This window comes from Adiantum capillus-veneris, chromosome 3 (genome assembly GCF_014529385.1).
Source record: "Adiantum capillus-veneris isolate H3 chromosome 3, ASM1452938v2, whole genome shotgun sequence".
Lineage (NCBI taxonomy): Eukaryota > Viridiplantae > Streptophyta > Polypodiopsida > Polypodiales > Pteridaceae > Adiantum > Adiantum capillus-veneris.
Window position 1 is genome coordinate 87,476,988 of NC_140933.1, and position 24,734 is coordinate 87,501,721.

At 42.3% G+C, this 24,734-nt stretch overlaps 1 protein-coding gene across 2 annotated transcripts in view; it reads right to left on the reverse strand.

The window, feature by feature from the left end:
• Positions 1-6,863: 6,863 nt before the first annotated feature.
• The window catches only part of LOC147461258 (regulator of nonsense transcripts UPF2), a 51,678-nt gene continuing 33,807 nt past the window's right edge, over positions 6,864-24,734 (reverse strand). Inside the window, exons 9-17 of one of the 2 annotated variants that reach the window (XR_015187577.1) lie at positions 23,633-23,932; positions 15,419-15,616; positions 15,190-15,291; positions 14,692-14,943; positions 14,403-14,621; positions 9,170-9,340; positions 8,620-8,805; positions 7,270-8,478; positions 6,864-7,189 (exon numbers count right to left, since the gene is read on the reverse strand). Coding sequence is in view for 1 of the 2 variants with exons in the window: in XM_086508847.1 (XP_086364973.1) it covers positions 7,489-8,478; positions 8,620-8,805; positions 9,170-9,340; positions 14,403-14,621; positions 14,692-14,943; positions 15,190-15,291; positions 15,419-15,616; positions 23,633-23,932 (2,418 nt within the window). In the remaining variant the exon portion in view is untranslated. Of the gene's footprint in view, positions 7,190-7,240; positions 8,479-8,619; positions 8,806-9,169; positions 9,341-14,402; positions 14,622-14,691; positions 14,944-15,189; positions 15,292-15,418; positions 15,617-23,632; positions 23,933-24,734 lie in introns of those variants that run through there. The other variant, XM_086508847.1, reaches the window with a different exon arrangement.

The window sequence follows — 24,734 nt, forward strand, 5'->3', positions numbered from 1 at the left end:
TCCAATGAGACACAACAGGCGTTGTCAAAGTCTGTACAGATAGAGGTAGAGTGGGTCTGCTCCCTAGAGATATTGACATATATGATGGACATGGAGTTTCATGCTAGAGATTGATGAGTTGATTCCATGACGCATAGTTCCATCTATGGATGAGAGGGACGTAGCCATCCCAGTGTCGAAGATGACACATCCATACGAGATGAGTAGTAGTGATGATACAGTGTATACAAATAGTGTTGTGGTAGCATTCAAATCAGCCTTAAATTCAGCAATATGTCTCTCATTTGGTCCAGTGATCAGCAAATCATCAACATAAAGAACCACAATGAGAAGTACATCACCCTCACGCTTTACATACAATGTGCTTTCTGTTGGACTGTTACGAAATCCTTGTTTGACCAAATGAGTGTCAGATTTCTCATACCAAGCACGAGGAGATTGCTTCAACCCATACAAAGCCTTCTTACATCTGCACACTTTGTCCTCTTGTCCTTTTATGACAAAACCGCGAGGCTGCGTTACATATACTTCCTCAAATATGTCACCATTCAAGAAAGCAGTAACAATGTCTGATTGATGTACATCCCAACCAAAATGAGCTGCCAATGCACATAGAAAACGCACAGTAGTCATACGACAAGTGGGAGAAAAAGTCTCTTCATAATCTATGCCTTTTTGCTGTGCATAACCTTTTGCAACAAGTCGAGCCTTATGGCGATCGATCTCACCATCCGGCTTGCAAAATACCACACATGTGAATCTGCAGCAACTGACAAGCATGCATCATGGACAACAGGATTGTAAGTGCACTCTGCGCTAAAAGCCCATTCTGCATCAACATCAGCAACACAGTCTCCTTTCACAGAAGACTCAACAATGGCTGCATTTGTAGTGGAACCAGCATTTGCAGTGGAACCACCGTCTTTCTTCTTAGCCTCTTTGGCCTTCAAGTTAGGACACGACTTGATCAAGTGATCATTCGCTTTACAATAATGGCAACGCATCTTCTTTTTTCCCTTATCACCATAATTGCCAGACGAAGTGCTGCCAACAAAAGCAATAGGAACAGAATTTTTGCCACTCGCAGCAAAACCATAAGAAGTGGCTGCATTGCTGTTATCACCCTTTCTTTGAGAAGCAATAAAAGCCTGTTCAACTGCACGCTGCCTAGTCCTGTTTTTTCTGGAAAGTGACTCTTGCAACAACAATGTGCATAATACATCAAACTTGACAACTTCTGGATTTCCTTGGGTCATAAGTCTCCAAGTACTAGCAAAAGTCTGGTAGGAATCTGGTAAGGCATCAAGAACAGTCTACACAAGGGAACTGTCTGAAATGAATTCACCTGCAGAAATAAGTTGCTCATTGATATCCTTGACACTAGCAAGGAAAGTGTCCATATCATCTTCCTCATGCATAATCTTCGACTCTAGCTGTTTACGCAGCAAAGCAATTTTAGCGTCATTGCAGCTTGCATAAAGACCTCCAAGCCTGTTTTGTAGATTTTGCTGAAGGGATGTGAGGAACAATGGTGCGCTTCGCAGACAACGCAATCAATGCATGAGCCTGCGCATCCTTAACATCCCAACGAGCTTGGTCTGCCGTAGGCAAAATAACTCTAATAGCTGCAATCCTTGCAGCAAGACCTGCAACATCCTCAACATCGCCTACATCCTCAGAACAAGGACGTACATCAATGCCTTGCACAATGTTCCAGACACCCTTTGACACAAGAACATGTTGCATCATATAAGCCCACATAGGGTAGTTGTTCCCATTCAACCTGTCCTCAGCAGCAAACATATTGAACACATCTGTGTTGTTGTTGTCAGCCATGGTAAATGTTGCACCAGATGTGAAAACTGCCCGAAAATAGGAGAAACGGAGCGGGAACAACCTGTGCTATATAGCACAAACCGTAGAAGACTATAAGGCACCTGTTATGTAGAAAACGGCACTGACAGAAATTCTGCACTGAATGACGAAATAGCCTGTGCAGTACTGTCTTAAGTGGAAACGGAGACCGAAATGAGCCCAAATCAAAAATCTGAGCAGACCGGGCTCTTTGTCGACTTGCGAACGCTTGCCAAAGCTCACTGAAATCGGAGAAAGTGAGCAGGCGTGTGCTGGAGCAGCTGGCGACTAATCCCGGGAGGACGCGACCTGCTCTGATACCAAGTTTGTCACCTATTTTCTTGTACATGATAGTATTTTAGCTAGTAGGACCCACTTATTAGCATCTCCACCTCGTAAGGTGTTAGCACATGCGAGGTCTTTAAGTGGGAGGTTGTTGGGGTAACGGCGACGTGCCTTTGCCGGGGCCGAACATATTTCCACTACCCATACTTACCCTTATTCATATACATATATATGAATAAGAAAAACTTTCATTCTCTTCTCTTGAGAGGCTTGCTCCACCCACACAACACCATGCTTATTCTCCTTCTTCCCTCTCCCGCATCGTACCATGCACACACGCATCCGTGCATCTTTCAAGGTTATGGAAGTGGAGAGGGTTGTGAAGTATATGATAAAGATGTGCACTTAAGATTCACTACATTAGCTTCCTAGAATTGGATGGCAGGCAAGTAAGAAAGTTTAGAAAACTCATGGAAGCAATGTACTGAGCTCAGGACCCATGCAAGACATGAAGAACTGGTTTGAAGATGGAATGCAACACACTTCCTTCTTCATGATGTATCATTGGACCCTACAAAAAATGACATTTTCTTACAAACCCAATGTATCATGGCATGGGAAAAATCTAGATGCTTATGCTTTATGTATTACACCAACCACATTGCCCCAACTACAAAAGCATGTTCTTTGCTGAAAGAGGAGACCGTACTCAGTCATACATGCTTAAGCATGGATGACTATCCGCAATCTTCATCATGGTAGTGATCCACCTCAGGTTCGACTCCTGTTTAGGTTGAAAAGGATGTTGGGGCATTGGGAAGATTCCCTTCGTGTATGCACTATCCCGAGCTACAAAGGTTTTGATTACAACTAGTAAGAAAAAAATTGGGTTTCTAAAAGCTCAAATCATGAAGTGCTCAATGATTAGTAGTCGTTCGTAAGTTGATATTCAAAGAGCTCTAAAATTAGTGCTTCCATTACCATAAATTTCATAGTAATGAAAAGCTCCTTTCAAGTGAGAGAACCTCATAAAATCCAATACATTAGAGCCTCCCTATCATGATTTGTGAGATTTTTAAAATGCATAAATTTGTATTGGTGATGCTTGTGTGGTGGCCCATCAATGAGATAACACATGGTGAGAATTTGCTATTGGACTTTGTGATAGGGAAGCTCCAATACATTGGAGCCTCCCTATCATGATGTAAGTGAGATTTTAAAAAATGCATAAATCTGTATTGGTGATGTTTGTGTGGTGACCCATCAATGGGATTGCACTTTCTGAAAGAAACAAGGTGAAAATTCACTATGGCCTACATAAGGCAATTGAAAAGAATTCCATAATAGTAGGCTTCTTTGAGAGAGACAAATAGACAGTGACACTAGTATAGGTTGTTGTATATGTCTAGATGATGACATGGCTCGATGGAGCATGGTTCCTATTGAGGTTTTTTGTTTTCTTAATCTATTTCTCCACTCAGTATTATGAGTTTGGCAAAAATCTAGAGAAAGTGACTAGTTTTTTTTTTTTGGGTGCAAAACTCAAAATGGTGAGTGAATAATATTCGCGGAACCAAAAAATTACAATTTTAAGTCATGGTCGAGCCGAGCCATAACATTTAAATATATAGTTCATTGCAATCTAATAGTTCATTGTTACACTTTCGTAAAAAAAACATATACCACATGTCTTAAAATAGTAGTGTCACTTTTAGTAAATTGAAGACATGTGGTATCACAATAAAATATTGTTTTTTTAAAAAGTGTAACAATGAGCTATTTAGATTACAATATATTCCAAAAGCATAAAAAATAATGTTTGACATAATACTTAGTGCCCCTCTTTATAGACACAGGTACACAAATATCAACACCCTCTCACAAGGGCATAAAAGAAATAATTTAAAAAAAGTTTATTATCATTAGCTTGCCATGTGACACTAATCCACAAGCTTTATCCAATGGTCTAGAGATGCACGCAAAATCCAACCCTTTACTAAGGACTACTTAGTAGTCCAAAAACTCTCTGTAATATCAATGAAACTCATATTTTCTTCCCTCCCAACTTGTCACTTCCAATATCCTTGAAAGGTGATGGATCTGTATTATATCACTAATATGCTAATGGTATTATAAGTCTCATTGAAAAAATGACATCAACCACCATTCCATATTGACATTAATGTCTTCACACCTAATTATTGTATAATTCCCTACTTTGGTCAGCATGTCATGAATATTCCTAGAAAGTCTTTCTTCCATCTACTATTTAAGATAAATTCTAGTGTACTTTCAAAATTTCATATTACCTTTTTCTGTTATCAATGATTTCTAGAATAAAGAACACTTGGATATCTTTTTTTATGAGGTTTTAAATCATAAAAAACTACTCTTTACTAAAAAAGTAATAAATTTTTTTTACTATTCATTTTAAAAAGTGAATCGGTTAACAAAAACCTACTAACGTTTCTTCTTAGCACTAGAATGGTAACCTAACACGACATAAAAGTGTCCTTTCAGGGTTTTGGGAAAAAATTCCAAAACCATAGTAGATCTACTCATTTTGAAAAATCCTTTCATGAGCTTATAGTTCAATAACTACTACATATGGAAAAAATGAGAAACTTGTAATTTTTCTCATCCCTTGGTCCTTACAAGTCTCCAAAGTTGATGGACCAGTGCATTTTGCCCAAAACAACAATTTCTACAGTTGACTGCATATAAATAAGAGTGGGGATTTTTGTAGGACATGAGATGAAATGCCCCGTTAACTTCAATGGGTTGGTGACCAAAACATATGGTTGCTTTTACCTCACTATTTTTTTTTTTGGGAAAAAAAAAGGTACAAAAAAGGTAACATTTTTGCCATTCTACGGACCTATCATCGAAGTTTCTATAGTCACGCTCAATACAGATACTATATACACGTTTTCTTAGTTCCCTTTGGGCCTTTGGATTCAAAAGGAGCCATGGAGTATGTCAAAAGGATAATGGATCTCTTACAATTGGAACCTTGGGGGCAATGATAAAGTGCTAAATACAGCAAACATGAAAAAACTGGGTTTAGCATTATGACCTCTAGAAACCCATAGAAACTACTCAATATCTAGCCAAGTTTGTAGTCTATGATTAGATATGGTTACTACCTACAAAATACACACAATTGACCTAAGAAACTAGCAATATTGAGAAAGTTATACTTGCTACTCTAAAATGTATTGTATTCTTCAGCAATCAAAAAACTCAACCATCATCATATACTATGCTATATAGCATATTAGGTCCCCCAAAACTCAAGGAAGATTAGCTTTATGTTATACAATACACTTACACAATCAAAATTGAATTTGGATATCAAGAAAGCCACCAAAAAAATCATAAAAGTGCTAATTTTGGCCAGAAAACAAGATTATGCAATTCTTGTAAATTGGTCATAACTTTCAATTTTAACACTTAGCTCTCCCTACAAGCATCAAAACATGTTGAGAGCTATGAAAGCCTAACCTCTAGCCATCTAAACCTCACAAACATGAAGTTTAGAGTGGTATAGTTGCCAACAATTGAAAAAAAACCAAAAACAAGACCCGTTTTTCCACATTGTTTAGGTTCAAAAATGTTGTGCAAGAGTAAGGTTAATGATGAGATTGATACTCCAAAAAAACTGCCGAGTTTTTTTCAGCTCATAAGGCAACTTTGTGGATATATAGCACCTAGAAATTCATTTTCATACTCTTCAAATAATTCAAGCAAAATGGTCACTTAACAGGACACGAAAGTGTCCAAGGACATAAAAGTGTCATGTTACCATTCTAGTGTTAATGCCAAATTAAACATTTTTAAATGTCCAGTATGAGGCCAAAACTAGGTTTAGCACTACCAAACCCTTCAATAGAATTATCAATATGCTATGTCCTTAGTTGCCAAAGTGAATGCAAGTCCTGCCCCCTCTTGATAAGTGAAATCTTCCACTACATCGATTGCTTACCAATTTTGAGAGGTCTTTCCTCAGCTTGGTTGCCCCTTGAGTGTATGAGATATGGTATAGAAATCAAGCCCATCACTAAACCTCCCTATGCACTTAAGAAGCTGAGGAAGAAAAATGTCAATTGCCTGACTATCTCTAGTGCAGCTTCATTATTTTGAGTGCATAAAATTAGTATTGGTGGTGCTTGCACACAAAGCACCTTTCCATTTTCTTTCGTGTTATTTAGACCCATCAATGAGATCACATGGTGAGAATTTGCTGAAAGAAAAAATTCTTTACAAAATAAGTAAAATTCATATTTCCCTCCCTTCCCTTTCGTCACTTCCAATATCCCCCCAAAAGGAGATGGCTCCTTATTGTACAACTAATAAGTTGATGGTATGAATCCATACCAATATGTTCCGTTAACAAAATGACATCCACCTGTGTTTTTACCCCCCTAAACTCCATACTTTGGTCAGCATGTCAAGAATGCTCCAAAAACGTCTGTCAAGAATCTACCAATCAAGATCATTTCTAGAGTTCGATACAAAATTTCATCTCACATTTTTTGCGTCGTCCGTGCCTTTTAAAGTAAATAACACTGGATGGATTTCTTTATGAGGCTTAAATCATCAAAAACTACGTTCTCCTTGCTAAAACACACAACTTTTTTGAACTATACAATTTGGGTGGCTAAAAAAAGCTTAATAAGTTTTTTTTAATTAATGCCAAACTATAAAATTCAAAATGTCCAGCATAAGGCACAAAACTAGGTCTAGTACTACCACAATAAGAGCAGATAAGTTATCTCCAGAAGGGACTGTAGATGTTCAGAAGGGATTGTAGATTCTTGATTCTATAACTTATGCAAATTGCATATCCTTTATATACAAAATATGTGATTCTTTTGATACATATCTATCTCTGAGAGAGTACTACAACAGCCCAATAGACATGGTGAACAACTTGATGCTGCTGCTCTGCTGGGGAGAAGAATGCTCCTCAAGGATGAAAGTTAGCTGTATAGAAACCTGAAGCCACATATTCTCGTCGTAGTCCACCTTCGACAACTAATACCGGACACTGCTCCGTAAGCCAAAGTTAAAGGGCGGCCTTAATTTAGTAAACATTCAGGGAGGCTTGCAGGTTTTGGAAATGCGTACCTATAACTACTGTAGTGTCTGTGAACCAGTTCCATTTCGATGTTATGTACTGAGCCAATCATGCTGGACAGTAACCAATAGAACCATTCGTGTTTTGGCATTTGGTTCTTCAGTTTTGCTGGAGCTTTTGCATCTCAAACACGCCCATACTTGAGCAAAAATATATGTCATGTGGATACCACCTCTCAGAACACTCTAATTCATCCCCTGTCTACCGTTCTATGAGTATTTTCCTTCTCTCCTTCGGCTGTATCCACCTGCCAATGGCCGTCTCTGCCGGGAGTTGCTCATCCGGCTTGGCCCTTCCCATTCATTCCTGTGGCTGGGCCCTCTGTAAACAACCATGCCTGGTGGTGCCCAGTTTATAGGTTGAGTCGATGTACTCATATTGTCATCCTCCTCCCTGTCGTTGTACTCCAAGATACGTCTCTTTATATCTTGCTTTTCCTCCAACTCTGCTGCCTCTTTTTGCTTGGTGCTTTGAACCAACGAAGAATCTCGTGGAATATGGAGCTGTTTCGTTTGCTGCCTGTTTCCCTTCTTTATTATGACATGAACCGTCACATCGCTACCATCTGCTTGTTCATCTCCGCTTTCTCCCTCTATTGATCGATTGTGCTCTTTTGAACCTTCAAAGAGATTCATTGGGATGACCATGTTCAAGCTCGGGCGAGCTCGCACCTCGAGCTTTCTTGAATCAATACTTTCTTGCATAACAGCTCTCAGCTCCCGTTCAAACTCTGCCTCCTCCTCGGGATCTATCTCCATTACTTTCTTTTGCCTAACTTTAACCTGGAGTTCCTCCTCAGAACCCAGGAGGTCTCCACCCTCTTCATCATCATCGTCGTCTTCACCATCATCATCATGCTCAATGTCTTCATCCCCTTCATCTTCCTCATTATCGTTCTCTGTGCTGCCACCGCTCTCTGAATCTGTTTCCCCTTCCCCATCATGCACTCCTACGCCATTCTGCCCTGGAAGACTACCATTTGCCATTACTAACTTCTGATCAGGCTGGCTTAATCCATTAGGAACCCCAATGGCTCCACCTCCAACTTCTCCACTAACCGAATCCTGAAGATTATGGCGAACATCAACTTTCACCTTCTCCAATTTCAATTCTTGCTCTTCTATTTCAGAGATTGCAAGATTAACTTCTTCAAAAGAGGAGAAGCGGGCCATTTTGGGCCGAAGTTTGGCAAAAAGGTCCTGAATAAAGGTAAATCAAAATTACTATTGAGCACAAAGAAAATAAAATGGTCCAAAGCTTGGTAAAATGATCCGAAAGAAAAAATGATCAATATTACTGAACACAACAAGATAGTCAATTAGGTATGTCCAACCGGTTACCTGCAAATCAAATTCAACATCTAAAGGAATCATCCCTTTGCTCAGCACATATCTCTGAAAGTACATTAAAAATCGATCCAGCTTCCGTTTTGATGAGCCTCTGTCAAAAAACTGTCCACATGTCTCCAAAAGGACTATAATCATCCGCATGCGAAAGCAATCTTCCGGAGGGTCTAGCAGATCTTGCTGTGTATGATAGCCAAAGAAACAAATCTTAGGCTAAGTCCTGATCCAACATGAAACATGCTCCCATGCACACAAAAAACTCTTGAGCTATGAGAAATACACAATTTCAGCAATAGATTAACTACATTTTCACACAAACAACTTATTTATTTCAGTTATATTAAAAATGTAAGCCAATACGTGCTGATACTGTGCAAATAACTCTTAGCACTTACCCCTGTTCATGAATGAACCCCTCCACACACAAATACAAACAAAAGCAACCCCAAGTTTAAGTTACTACAAGTAGCTAATATTTTAGTACAAGCACTACGAACCATGAACTGAAAAACAGGAATTTACCAGTCACCAGCCAATCTCTTACCTCTGGTGTTCCATAACCAAAATAGATAATGAGATACAGGGTATCAAATATAGCACTTGAATCAATCAAGCGAAAATTGTAAAGCTCCCCCAGAAACCGCATGTGGGCAATGCGCTTTTGCTGCATTCCATATTCATTCTGCTCAAGACCCACTCTTATCTCCTCCAAAACCTACCCAAAAAAGAAGACAAACTCTCTCTCTCTCTCTCTCTCTCTCTCTCTCTCTCTCAAGGGAAGAAGACACAAGGCAATAGGGAGACTTCAAAAGGGAGAGCTTTAATCATCCGTTTCCCATCCGTGGAGGCAAAGGACTTCTTGAAGAAGCGCCCTACACTAAAGAAAACGGGTTTATTCCTTGGAGATGACCTCACTCTCACACAGCTTGCGCGTATGAGAGAGGTAATGCCAGAGATTCAAGCGGCAAGGGAGAAGGGAAAGACGGCGCTCTACAGAGATGGCCGGGTGGTGATTGTAAAGCGGCGCTCCACATGACGGTGCAAGACCCATGGGACCACACTCAAAGTTGCCATTTGGAATTGTAATGGATCTATGCGCCTTGATGTGGGTGCTTTTGAGGATAGTTTTATGGGAAGAGACATCGTCTTCTACTCTAAGACACATCAGGCCCCGGGGCAATCTATGCCTCACATTAGTGGATATAGATGGGAGACAGCCTATAGACAGGATACATGATCAGAGCACAAAGGGCGGGGCTCAGGAGGAGTGGCAGTGTTATTCAGGGAGGAGTTGCAGCCATTGATGCATATAGCCCGCAGGGATGAGCAAGCTAGGTACATGTGGGTGAGATTGAGAGCAGAGACAGGCAGATATCTTTACATTGCTATTTGCTACTTTCCCCCGAGTATGTCAGTTTATGCACCACCCAGAGGACAGTCCCCCTTCTCTATTTTGGATGATGACATATGGGAGTTCTCTAGAGATGGTGACGTCATCATTCTAGGGGATTTCAATGCTAGGACTGCCCATTTAGGGTCAATGGTCTCACATCCCTCTAGGATACATACTTGACACTACAAACGTAAGGGGAACAATTGCCAGTGATATAGTGTTACGAAAGATGGGTGAGACATCAAAGGCTAACAACAAAGGAGTCAAGGATGACTATAGCAGAGAGCTGAAGCACAAACATGCCACCTTGGATTATGATGAGGAAGCTGAAAACTCCACCAGAGTCTCTAATATCACACTTCGGGTCTCCAAGGCCAAAAGGCCACTCTAGCAGAAGAGGCATCACCCCGCACATCCAATCTGCTTCAAAACGGGAGAGAGAGTCTGAAGCCATCTCTTGGAGCAATCAAGAAGTCTATAATGCCGCAAAGCCGAAGATGAGGCAAGAACCTCCCTAGCTCTGCAACTGCACATCAAAACCCTGAACCACCAAAAGTCGCTAGCGGTGAAAAGGACAAGGAACACTTGCAACAGTTCGAATGTCCCCAATTGGTCAAATTTGACAGCGGAAGGTAATGGATAAACAGAAGGGAAGAACGCTCAATGACAAAGGTGAGAAAAGACAACCCAACGTGCAAAGCAAAAAACAAGAAAGACATGAAACATAGTGAAGAAAACGGAAATAAAACCAATGAAATCAAACAGAACCAAACCATGCTCTAAAAAAAGGATTCACACACCCACCCATATACACACTCGTGCATGTACGCACGCACAAAAGACAGTTTTCAAAATACTTGAAAAACAAAGCTTGCAAAAGCCAAACTCCACACACGCATGCGCGCGAGCTAGAGAATGCGAGCTGCAAGAACCAAAAACAAACAAAGCAAAGTAGCCAGAATGAAAGGCAAACCCGTCCATCAGCCTGGACCGGAGATTCGCTAGATTGAGCAGCTCAGACAATTTTCTATGATATTTCAAACGAGATACTGAGAGCTAGATACCAGTGACATGGGGCTGGACAGACATTCATAGGATGATGAGTACACTGAGTACGGGAGACATTTGATGGAAATGGGGGCCTCACATGGATTGGCCATACTTAATGGCCAACAACAATTTCCCGCAACAGCTAGTTTTACTTGCTCCCCACATAAATATGGGGCCAGCACACTGGACTATGTCATGGTACAGCCGAGCTTCATCCCCTGCATTCAGGATTTCACAGTAGGATCCAGACCAGTGGGTGTAGCAATGGATCGTGCTCTTTTGACATTTTCAGTCTCCTTTCAATACAATACAACCCAGGTGTCAAGAGGACACATACCCGCCATATATTTACACGAAAGACTGACCCTGTCTATGCAGAGGAGATCTACGGTCGTCTATGTACAGCAGCCAGGCAAGGACTTTCAGTGGAGAAGCTCACCACTTTACTGACTGAGACATTCCATGACGCAGCAGCAGAGGCATACCCAAATACTGAGCCTGATCAGAGACAGCAACGTATGACGACGAATGTAGAGAGATGAGAACCCACCTTCAGAGAGATCTCCTCCTAGGGGTCATCGATCATAGACAGTCTCGGATAGCCTTCCGCGTCTTGTGCGATGGAAGAAGCAAACGTTCCTAGCTCAATTGGAGCCGGACTTATACCAGTTGTTCTTGAGCAGAGACTCAGGAAAGGCATGGCGTCTCTTACGAGAGCACTCCCCTCCCCCAATGATCACGTCCCCTGATGTATGGGGCCGGTATGCAACATCCTTATATACCGTCCCTGGATAGACACCCTTTCCAGATCCTCCCGAGCCATGCCCATCTACAAGTACCTTCTTTACCACTGAGATGGTAAAGATGGCCATTGACAGGATGAAGACCAAGAGGTGGTCATATGATCATGATGGCCCGGTAGCAGAGCACTTTATACATGCCAAGGATATTTTGGCAGAGGTTCTTGTAGTCTTGTTCAATCGTGTCATGTGTGAGGGTCTATCTGAGACTTGGAGATTGTCTACTATTGTGCCTATCTTCAAGGCAAGTGATCCTACAGAGCCTAGATAGTAGAAACTACTGTACTATTATGATTGGACACACATTGGCATGGTTGTATGCATCTATCCTTGAGTAGCAGTTGAACAGATAGGCAGAGAGTGAGGGTGTACAGGCAAAGGGACAAACCGGTTTCAGGATAGGCTTCTCCACTCTTGACTACATTCTGACACTCGGATCCATCATCAAGGACGGGAGGGCACATGGGAGACTGATTTACTGTAGCTTTGTGGATTTTCGAAAAACATTTGACATGGTGCCCAGAGCAAGATTGATGCCCAGACTACAAGAGATGGGAGTGGGGGATCATGGCTCTATACAAATTAGTGGTGAGACATGTACGCACTCCAGAGGGGATATCTAATTTAGTGCACTCCACCATTGGAGTGAAACAAGGCTGTCCATTGTCCCCTACTCTATTTGGTATGTAAGTAGATGAGGTTTCTGATTATGTGGATAGGGAGGGTGACAGAGGTGCCCATCTGGCAAGGACATGGATTCCATTGTTGCTTTATGCTGATGGTATTGTGTTGTTCGCAGACTCACCAGAGGGTATGCAACGACATTTGGATGCATTACATAGCTTTGCAGATGGTAGTGGATTGTCTGTAAACCTTGGTAAAACCAAGGTTATGGTGTTTAACACCACACCACAGTGGATCAGGAGATCAACACCTACATTCACCTATGGTCAAGAGAATGTGGAGTACACAGATACACACTCTTACCTTGGGGTAGTCTTCACTGGGCCAAGGTTTTCTTTGAAGAGAGCAACAGAGACTAGACTGACCCGAGCTTATACGGCCTTGGGAGGATTGGAGAGGATGTGTTCACAGGTTCAACTCCAGTAACCCCGAACAAAACTTTGGCTCTTTGATACCTTAGTAGCTTCAACTATGCTCTATGGAGTTCAAGTTTGGGGACCCTCCATAGGTCAAGATGGGTGGAGAGGTATGGAGAGGCCCCTGATATCTATGATCTCTCGGTTGATTAGAGGCAAGGCCTCCGTGACACATGAGATCATTAGAGCGGAGTAAGCAGCCTCCCCGATGAAGATAGAGGAGCTTACCAAATCAGTCTCCTTTATGCAAAGCTTATGGGATACTACCGGAGATGGATATGCCTGATTGGCCCTTGAGTCCTCCAGACAATTATCTCTACAAGGGGACACATCACATGGCTTCAGCATGGACAACTTAACCCCCTTCCAGTACTCCTTGGATGCAACATCGCTGTCTCTTAAACGGATGGAGATTACTAGACTCATTCGCTAGGACTTGACCAATTGGACACCAGGAGGACATGGATAGAACCGACACAGAAGTTGGGTACGAAGATGGCTTTCTATAAAGAGCATTTTCTCCAACTCACAGGGGATGGGTTTGTGATTCGACCCAGCTATATGGATACACATCTTTCCCATGGGTTACGGTGTGTTATCGGTCAAATACGGACATCTTCCCACCAGCTCGAGATTGAGACTGGTAGATTCAGAGGGATACCAGCATCCAGCAGGATATGCCGACTATGCCATACAAAGCCAGAGACGGGGATGCATTATAAATGTCAGTGCACAAAAGCACTACAAGATACGGGGTTGCTTCCACTGTCTATTCAGAGACGGCTTCGGACCCCTCTCTAGAGTCATGAGCTGTCAGGACCAAAGATGCCTTGGATTGTATCTACTTGAGTTACACAGACAGCTTACCAAGGAGATCTGAAGAGAGACAATCCCACAAACAAATTACTGATTTCTTCACACCAGACATTGGACTGACAGAGGAGCAGCCACAGCTGCAAAGCTCAGCTCTTACTCACACTCGCGGTACTCTCATTGACTGAGCTTTGGAGCTAGGGAGATCGCGACGCCCGCGACTAAGGAAAGGAGCTTCACAGCATCGACAGAGACTGCAGCTGAGGATTCGAGCCACACTATCTCGACATCCAGAGTACAGATGAGGATAGACTCAAGATCCATTATATCACCCTCTTGTACTAGGCACCCATTGTATCCGTGATTACACATATCCCACACAGTACGAGCTAGTAGCACTCCTAGTTTCATTTTTAGCATCACTTTTTTTTTGTACCCAGTCATGGTATCAGATTCACCAGTTTGTATCGGTTTGGTCTCATAGGTCATTTTGGCCTTTTGAAGACGTTAATATATATCTATCTTATCTATCTATCTTTTTTGATATATATATTTATTTATTTATATATATCAAAATAGCTGACATTCTATTACTTAACTTCCAAAAGACACAGCTGTTACCTCATCAACCACCCCAACAGAAAATGCTTCATGGTAACGGCACAAGCACGCTGTCAACGACGCAATCAAGTGCACTTGGCTGTACTTTCCTTTGTGAACTTTCAAAAAACATTTCAAAAGGTAATGTTCACATTCACTCCATGGAAGCTTCCGAAGTTGTCGCAATACATAGTCAAATGACGGCTCGGCCAGATCCAAGAACAGCAATTTCCGAATGTACTGCATGTGTTAGAACCATCAATGATGCATAGCAGGAGTAAAGAATATTTGTCCAAAACGTTTCTCATACCTGATGCAAAGGTGGGCGAACTTTGGATACTCTCGCTGACCTCTCTGGAGGTTTGCATTGGTAGTATGCATTCTCTACCATGGTGCTATGCCGCACATCCAAATTCTTTACATTCTTGAGCCGCATAATTATCTCTAACATGTTTCCCATCCTCATACTTGTGTCTGGAGAGCGGAACAGAAACCGGCCGCATGTCTCCAACAGGTTGCAGGCCACATCAATATTGTGATGGCTGAAATCATCAAGGCAGCACTGCACCAGGAGTTTAATGCATTACAAAAGGTTACAAACCTATTTTATGCGCCATGGTCTTTTGCTTCACACTTCCATGGGCTTCATTCCTAAACATGCAATTGTGTTATCACTAAGCCTATGGTTTGTACCCATGAAGCTGACAGACAAACAATGCCAAGAGTAGCTGCATTCATGGCGTTCCTTATCAAACAAACCAAGATCTCTTTCCTTAATTTAAGTAGCACTGATAAGAAATATTTGAACCTTAAGGCAGCTGAAAAGAAGTCCTGGCAGTGCCACTTTAAACTTTGCCAGCTCCCCAATAAAGCGTATATTTTTTATCTTTGTCTCAATGTTCATTTGGTCCTGGTAAAAAGCATAGGTTCAATGAGAATTTGCAAAAATACTGCTCGTCTTTCTCTACAAAAAAAAAAAAGCCAGGTAACAAGGGCTTAGCAAGAAAAACCCAAAGAGTACTTGCGAGACTCTGTACCTTTTTGTTAATTAACATATTGAATTCCTCCTCCAGAAGTTGCAAAAGTGCTGGAGCCACATCTTTCATGCAAGTAGCCAGCGTAGCCACCATTCTTGAATAGTATGGTAGCAATTCTAGGGAAGTTCGTGGCACACCAAACAACGCTCTGACAAGCTTCTTTCTGTTGCTCTTGGAATTGACATAGCAGAAGTCAACCTGTGAAATAGATGAGACAATGTTATTTACTTTGACTTTAGAGCTCACTAGCTAACTTTTAGAACACCGCCTTTTTTTTGGGGAACTGCTCCTACAATTCCTGCTTAACCACTTCAAAAAGATAAGAAACTTTATGATTCAATAAATAAAAAAATACCAGCTGGCTAAAGGGGTAAGTGAGGGCTGTCATCGGGTTGCTTTTCACTACAACGTTCATGTGTATTTGAATTTTGAGGTGGGCCAAAATGTAATTAGGCGTTCTTGCATCAATCATTTTGTAGTCATATTAACTCTAGGATTCCAAATAGTTGACGGTATAGAGCTTAATCTATGAATTCCGTTCTCTTTTGCGCAACTTACTGCTCGTTTTCCATTCAAGGTGGCCAAAGGCTAGAATGCCTTATTTTAATGATTGGATCATCATAGACAAGACGCCTAAGGTGGCTCACCTTAGAATGGTGGTCAAATTAACCAAAATGGCCAAATGACTACTCCCTTTCGCTCAAAAGGTCACATTAACTAGACAGCCCGAATGAGTAACTAGGGGTTTCATAGTGTGAAATAAGACATCAAAATCAAAGAAACCGTCAGTGGCATGCCCTAACCGACTGGAAAAGGAGAAGGGGAGAGAGAGAGAGAGAGAGAGAGAGAGAGAGAGAGAGAGAGAGAGAGAGAGAGAGAGAGAGAGAGATGACGTGGTGGGTCCTTCTTCACTTTATGATCGAGTTTCTCCAATGACGCGGATAGCCCTCCACGTGTAATTAAGGACCTTGGATGCGAAGAACTCTTCCATGCGGGATCACATCAAATCCACGATTACAGCATATCTGCAAAACAACTCAAGTTAGCTCAAAAATTTCCGAGGGACATTCGGAGGGACAATCAGTTTTCTCATTCCAGATTGGAGCTCTTGATATCCTAGGTCATTGGCTTCCAAGAAAAATCTCATCCAATAAGGAGTCTCGTTCCAGCTCTTGATATCCTGGGTCGTCGGTTTCCCAAAAAAATCTCATCCAATAAGGAGTATTCAGTGGTTGGCACATCACAATGCAACACAAATGCTCACATATACATGTTACAATACACAACAAACAGCGCCGCTAAGCACTCCCCCGAGACAGACGGTCTACGGTATGACGCTACTCCAACAGCTACCTCGTCACTCCCCCTGCAAATAACCTAAAAAGGTCTGGGCCATGACCTCAGAGGACTTGTACAACCAAACGCTCCCCAGACCACAGCCTGCGTCGCTTGGAGGTTCAAGCATACAACCAAACGCTCCCTAGACATCCCATCTGCGTCATTCGGAGGTTTTTCGGCATACAACGAAACGCTCCCCAGAGATCCCGTCTGCGTCGTTCTGAGGTTTTCAAGCATACAACAAAACGCTCCCCAAACATCCCATCTGCGTCGTTCCGAGATTCAAACACTACCAAAACAACATTTCTCACTACTCCACCCAAGAGTAAATCACCAAGCATTGAAACCAATATTAAAACCAAAGTCAATAGGCACCGAGACAAATTCTCAAACAAAATTAAAAAAACTGCTAATTCAAAGTGAAAAAGCATTCTCGACATGAGTCAAGCTCGAAAGTCGACAAGGCTTCCGTCCTGAAGCCTGCACCAAAATTAGGGTTAAGGTTGTAGCCAATCGCAGCATGGCCATAAATGCTTGAATAGTCGAAACAAGCCTCAACAAACTTTGTTCTTGTAGCGGTGATGGTAGTCCCAAGACATAGCAATCACACTGGACCTCCAAGGTTATCAGCTCGAGAAGAGACATCTATTGCAAGATGTCCAAAAATTTCAAGTTGTAATCTACTAGGGTTTCCATGGCAAGCATTTCAGGATACCCGACTCTGCTGGAAACTGCACTTCGAAGGAAGATGTCAGAAGGCATATAACTTCGAGTAAAAATTTTCTTGAAAGCTTGCCAAGTCCTTGGAGTGTCCGGCTTGGTAGCTATAGACTTTTGCATGACACTACCTCTAAGAAAAACAGTGGCTCGAAAAATCTTTAATAAAAAAACCTTTAATCCTTCTCTTGCAAGTCATCTTTATGGCTTATGCCCTATAAGTCAGGGCGATGAAGACGGGAGCGTGCCTGATACGCGATGAAGGGTGGGAGTGGCTAATAAGTCCGGGATCGGACACGAAGATACTTCTGTAAAACTTGGAAAACTTGGAAGCACCATCTTGCTCCGTCTGCTCTTTGGTAGGACCGGTATGCTTTCAAAAAAGCACACGCCGTCTGCCCTTTGGTAGGACCGGTATGCTTTCAGAAAGGCACATGCCTAAAGCTCTGATACCACTGTCACAGGGCCTGCCAACGGAAAAGAGCAAACTGAACAACTTTAAGTACTTCAAATAACAACTGAATTGAGAGAGACAGAGAGTGCACGACACACAAGACGAGGAGTGGTGGAGTTCCACCTCGAGAGAGCACTCGCCCCAAACCTTGGCGCCCCTTCCGGTATTTCTTTATATTGCTTGAACTCAGTACATTGCTCGTATTCCATCCTCTGCACCTTCACGCAGAAGCATGCCAAAGACTACCCTTGGCCATGAAAAGCAGTTACATGAAAATCTTCAAACTCAAAAGCATTTGGTCCCAAAACCACTAGCACTCAAAACATGCCAGCGCGTACTGCGAAAATCCGTACAGCTACCACATCATCTTGTCAACGCAAAATTCGAAAATTCCGTACACGTTGCCACGTCAACAATCTAGCGTAATTTGTTGGTCATCTGTACAGCTGCCACATCATTACGCAATTCTTGTGTGTGTGTGTGTGTGAGAGAGAGACAGTGGGTCCAACTTTGTTTTGATGTCTTTAGGTCACTTGGGCCCCATCGGACAAGGTCCCATAAGTTGGTGGGAACTCCTCTTTAAAAATAGGCCACTCGGCAAGGTAAAACTTCTTGTGCTGCTTCTTCTTAGGGTTTAGGCCTCTCGGCCGGAATCTGCACGTTGGCTCCGTTCTTCAGTGGCTTGACACGTCAGCAGTTTGTGACACGACGACACTGTGGTACTATCTTTATTGGCAACAAATCTGAAATTTCTATTCACAACGAGGGATCTATGGAGTTGATTCTCGACGGCAAAAGGGGTATGCATATCTCCAATAAGTTTTGCACGAGGTGTGCAAGCTTAGCATGGAGGTGATTTTTATAGAGGATGTAGTATCTATTCGAGATCGGCAAACCGGCAAGAAGGTCAAAGGGGGCTCAATGGAGAACGGACTCTACAAGTTCCATGCTCTTTCTTCAGTGACACGCATACCTGCAAGTGATGTTTGGCATTACAGATTTGGTCATTTGAACAATGATGCTCTTCGGCTTGCTTTTCATGAGCAGAAGCTTATAGGCTTACCAGATGTTGGGAGTAAGCATGGGAAATGCATTACTTGCATTCGTGGGAAGCAACATCAAGAATCTATTCAAAGGCTTGCTACACGACGAGCCATTGCCGTGTTAGAGTTGGTTCACACCGACCTTTGTGGACCTATGCAAACCCCTTCCCTCGAGCGTGGTACCAGAAGATGGACTCTTTCTTTCTAAGACACTCCTTTCGACGATCTTTTGCAGACCTAGATTTATACATTTACCGTGAGGGAAGATTGGTGACACTTGTTATCCTCTATGTGGACGATCTTGTGATTACACGTAGCCATGTTGAGCATATCCACGTATTATGGAGACCTTGATTAAGGAGTTTGAGATGACAAACCTTGGCTTGCTTAAGTACTTTTTTGGATTGGAGATATGGCAGACAGAGGGAGGCATCTTTCTCTTTCACGAGCGCTATATCCAAGAATTATCGGAAGCATTTGGAATGACCGAGTGCAAACCTATCTCAACCCCTATGGGTCCCAATCAGAAGTTGTCACAGTATGATTCCCTAGATGTAGCAGATGCTACAAAGTATCGAAAACTTGTCGGTTCTCTTATTTGAGTTCTCAACCCCCGGATGCAAAAACCCACCTAGTCACATTTCGAGCAGGCTCTACGGACGATGTGGTATTTAAAGGAGACCAAGTCATTAGGCATTCACTATATGCGACTGGAGGTACAAGGTACCGAGTTGTTTGCAGTCCTACATATGAGTCAATGTGGATTCGGAGGCTACTTTTGGAGATGGGATTTCCCCAACAAATGACCATCATGTACTCTGACAATCAGAGTTGTATAGCCATTGCAAGGAACCCCGGTGTTCCATGCCCGGACCAAGCATATAGAGATACAGTACCATTTTGTTCGTGAGAAGATCAAGGATGGCTCTATCCGACTAGAGTACATCCCAACTTGGGATAACCCTATTGATATCTTCACCAAACCTCTTCCACAGGAAACATTATCCTCTCATGCCAGCTCCCTTAGACTTGTTTCCCGTCCAAGAGCTGAGAGAGGGTGTTAAGAGTTCACATTCTTGTGCGGTGGTGGCTCCATTATCTCCCAAGAGCAGATTAGGGAGTGAGGGCTGTTTTGTGGTTGTGCTTGGCCGTATTGCTCATTGTACACTTCATGTGATTGCCAACATAAAGCATATGAGAATAGCACATGAAATTTAGCTACAATTGGCTTGAATGTCCACATGAAGAGGTTCTCACTAGAGGTAGAAATGTGGAACCATCAAGTTGCTAAATCTCCTTCACTAAAAAATCAATCAAATAATTGTGAAAATTTTCAAAAAGGGATCCTTTAAGCAGGCAAAAGCATTTCATTCCAGGATATGGCACTTATAATTGTGGCTCTGTAACTGCTGACGTGTCAAAGCCTTGAAGAATGGAGCCAACTTGGAGATCCTCGCTGAGGGACCTAAACCCTAAGAAGAACAAGTAACAGAAGAAGAAGTCCTACCAACTTATAGGGACCCCGTCCGATGGGGCCCCAGTGACGTAAAAAACATTAAAACAAAGCAGGACCCACACAAAGACTTGCGCAGCTGATGACGTGGCAGTTGTACCAAAAATCCGCAAATTGCGTTGACATGACAACGTGGCAAACTGTACGGATTTTTGCATTTTGCGCTTGCAGTTGTACGGAACTCCGTAATTTACGTTGGCAACTTTTTAGCATTGCTTTTGGACCAAAAGCTTTTGAGTTTGAGGCTTTTCACTGTAAACTGCTTTTGGGGCCTAGGGCCTTTAAATAGGAGGCCATGGGCTCATTCTCGGCATGCTTCCTGGAGAAGGTGCAGAGTCTGGAGTACTGGATTGTACTGTGTTAATGCAATATAAAGAAATACCGAAAGGGGCGCCACGGTTTGGGGAAAATACTCTCTAGGGTGGAATTCCGCCACTCCATGTCGCATGTCGTCTCTCTCTCAGTGTTCAATTGTTATTGAAGTGCTAAAAGTCTGTTCAGTCTGTTCTTTTCTATTGGCACGTGGTGCCCATCTTGTGACAGTGGTATCAGAGCGTTAGGCGTGTGCTTTTCTGAAAGCATACCAGTCCTACGAAAGAGCAGACAGGGCAAACCAGAGACTTTGGAATATGATTTGAAGTAGCTTCGTGCTCCGACGCCGGACTTATTAGCTACTCCCATCCTTACTTCATCGCGCATCGGGCGCGCTCCCGTCTTCACCGCTCATGTATTACCAAGCATAAGCCAAAAAGATCACTTGCAAAAGAAGGATCCAAGGTTTGTTTCGAGTCACTGTTTTTCTCAAAAGCACTGCCATGCAGATGTTGATGTCTATAGCTACCAAGCCGCACACTTCCAAGGACTTGGCAAGCTTTCAAGAAAAATTTTGCCCGAAGTTATATGGTTTCTAACATCTTCCTTCGGAGTGCAACTTTTGGCACAGTGGGGTATCCTGATATGCTTGCCATGGAAACCCTAGCAGATTATATCTTGAAAATTTCTTGAACTCTCTGAGTATATGTCTCTTCTCGAGCAGATAACCTTAGAGGTCCAGTGTGGTTGCTACGTCTTCGGACTACCATCGCCGCCAAAGGAACACTGTCTGTCCAAGAGCTAATGGACCATGCTGTGGTCGGCTACGACCTTATGGAAGGAATCTAAGTGCAGGTTTCAGGATGGAAAGTCAGTCGACTTTTCGAGCTCGGCTGATGTCGAAATTGCTTTTCAAGTTTGAATTCTCTTTGAGAACTTGTTTAGTGATCCTGTTTGAAATTTGTTTGAAATGGATGGTATCTGTTTTGAACTTGCCTTGGTGCCGATTTGAAATGTTTGACTCTGGTTTTAATATTGATTTCAATGATTGGTGATTTTACTCCCGAGTGGAGTAGTGAGAAATGATGTTTGAGAATGCTTGTTCATCCGCAAATTGTGTTGACATGATGACATGGCAAACTGTACGGATTTTCGCGTTTTGCGCTGGCAGTTGTACGGAATTCCGTAATTTACGCTGGCAGCTTTTTTAGCATTGCTTTTGGACTAGAAGCTTTTGAGTTTGAAGGCTTTTCATTGTAAACTGCTTTTGGGGCCTAGGGCCTTTAAATATGAGGCCATGGGCTCATTCTCGGGCATGCTTCCTGGAGAAGGTGCAGAGTCTGGAGTACCGGCTTGTACGGTGTTGATGCAATATAAAGAAATACCGAAAGGGGCGCCAAGGTTTGGGGCCAATACTCTCTGGGGTGGAATTCCGCCACTCCGTGTCGCATGTCGTCTCTCTCTCAGTGTTCAATTGTTATTGAAGTGCTAAAAGTCTGTTCAGTCTGTTCTTTTCTATTGGCACGTGGTGCCCATCTTGTGACAGGCTCAACTATGCTTCTAGGCCATACTTTCTACAAAGATTCTAGGCAAGCCCTCTACAAATTGATTAGCCTTGTGCAACAATGTAAGAGCTTGCCTAGCATTGTGGATTCTATTTAATTTTCATTAGCTTGTGAGACGAACGGAGACTTTGATAAGAGAGGTGCTTCTTCCCATTGTGTTGGATCTGAAGAAACACTTAAAACAAACTTGACAAGGCAAATTTGGAAGCTTTGGTTGGACAACCATCAAGGGAACAAATGCATGACAAGTCTAAAGATGGTGGGGAGTCTCACACTTTTGAGGCGAAAAAGATTTGTGAGAAAGGTCATATTGGGGAAAATTGCCTAAAGAAATCCACTAAGGAGAAGTTAGAGCAATGATTTGTATCTTTGAAGGCCCAAGCTATTGCTTGACCCCTCTTTAGTTATGTTGTAGACATGATAATGCTTTGAGGGAGGGATTCTTACTAAATAGTAGGATCTCCGGTGCTTGCAGAAAAGAAAGCTGTGTGACTAGTTTCAAGGCTAGGGTTTCCAACTCTGATAATTGCTTCTGTCTAATTGGCTGTGGAAATCTTATTCCTGAAAAGGTGACTATCTAGAGACTTTATTCTCTAGAAATTTCAATTTTTCTATCTTTCTTTCTCTAGGTCTGTTTGGTTTTCATTTTTGGTTGTTTTTCTGCAAACAAAAAAGAACCAAGCTTTTGCCAGCCCAAAAAGGAGGCCAGGGTCCATATCGAACGACTCTAGGCTGTCCTGAGGCCTTATTCATTCATTTACAACATACACATCTGCCAAGGTTGGCAAGTTATTTATGCATTTTGAGTGCAAGGAGGACTTGCACTACCATACCAACTTTATATTTTCACAACTGACATAATAAATAATTCCTAAGAGGTAGTGGCAATATAAGACCACCATCTCTCTTGTGCAAAAGCATCTTGCTCCCATGCTATCTCCTTATGTGAGTCACGCAAATGGTGCGTCTTAACGATAATGATCTGTAAGGGCTTTTAGATGAGAGAGCCTACTGGAAGTTTTACAGACAGAATCAACACCAGTTCCTTGGTGCTTACACTGCAACCTTTAACTGTGTACTCTCAACATTACAGACCATTTTTATAGACCTTTACAATAATTCATTCAAAACCTGGCATTCATACATAAAAACTTGTGTATAGAGGGCAGGCAAAACAAGGTGTCAATTGTTAAAGCTTACCACTTTGTACCATCAGCCAATAATTCTCAATAAAATAAAACATACGCATACCATCAAAGTGGGATTACTAACCGTGAGTTGGTCAATGAGATCACGACTAACAGATCCTGGGAGCCTTTGAAGGATACTATCCAAGTTCGTTCCTTCAAGTCCTTTAACCTTTTCTTTCTCAATCTCTCTATCTGACTTCTTATCTGCATCTTTCTCCTTTCCTTTCTCACTGTCTCTAATCTGTTCTTTTTCTATGTCTCTTTCCTTGCCTTTCTCATCTGAAGAAGAATTCTGTATAGTATCATTTTCTTGAATCCCCTCCTCTACTTCGTGAGCTACTCTCCCCTCAGCTTTGGGAGATTCAACATCAGCACGTATATCCTGCACAAAATCCAGTACAATCAAAAACCAAAAAATAAGACCTATTTCCCACAAGCAAATCCATTAGCAAAACAAAAAAGCGATCTTGCAACTTGCATTAATGACATCTTAAAATTGCATCTTTTCCTTTTCCTTTATTTCAGAAAAAGTAGGCAGCTTTATTTTGGGCCTGCACTTTATTTTAATAAGGTTTTAGGCCCCTCGGCCAGGTTCCATAAGTCGGGCTGGTTAGGTTTTTAATACTGACCCCCTTTGGGCCACACGCCAGAAACCTCAAGGTTGGAACAACTTCTTCTACTTCTTACACTAGGGGAAGATGCTCTTCTTACTTCAAAGTGTTCGAAAAAGTCCTCCCTAGAAACAATGTCGAACTGTTGTATAAAGGCAAGAGCACAAAGGGTGTCTTTATATCCCGAAAAACTGTCAAATTTAAGTGTTGCCCACCCTCTTTAAAGTCCTTGGTCTTCCCGCCCTTCTGTTCAAAATGGTCAAGCTAAATCAATCTGTAACCTCATCTCTGCCCCTTTCCAAATATTGACTCATCCGAATTTGAACTGTCAGAATGTTTTCTATGTTTCCGAGATACTTTACGGAATCTTATCTTCTTGGTTTGTTTTGTTCTTCTAGCTCTTCTTGCTCTTTTGAGTCTTTCTCTGCTCCGATGCTTCCCGTCTTGGAGGAAGAGGAGCTCTCAAAGCTATTCGAAGATGAAGTCAAAGCGTATACGTTTCTTGGATCTAGTGACTGATTCGAATGCAGATTTCCGGCCTTAGTAGTCGGAGCGATCTGCTCCACGAATTTT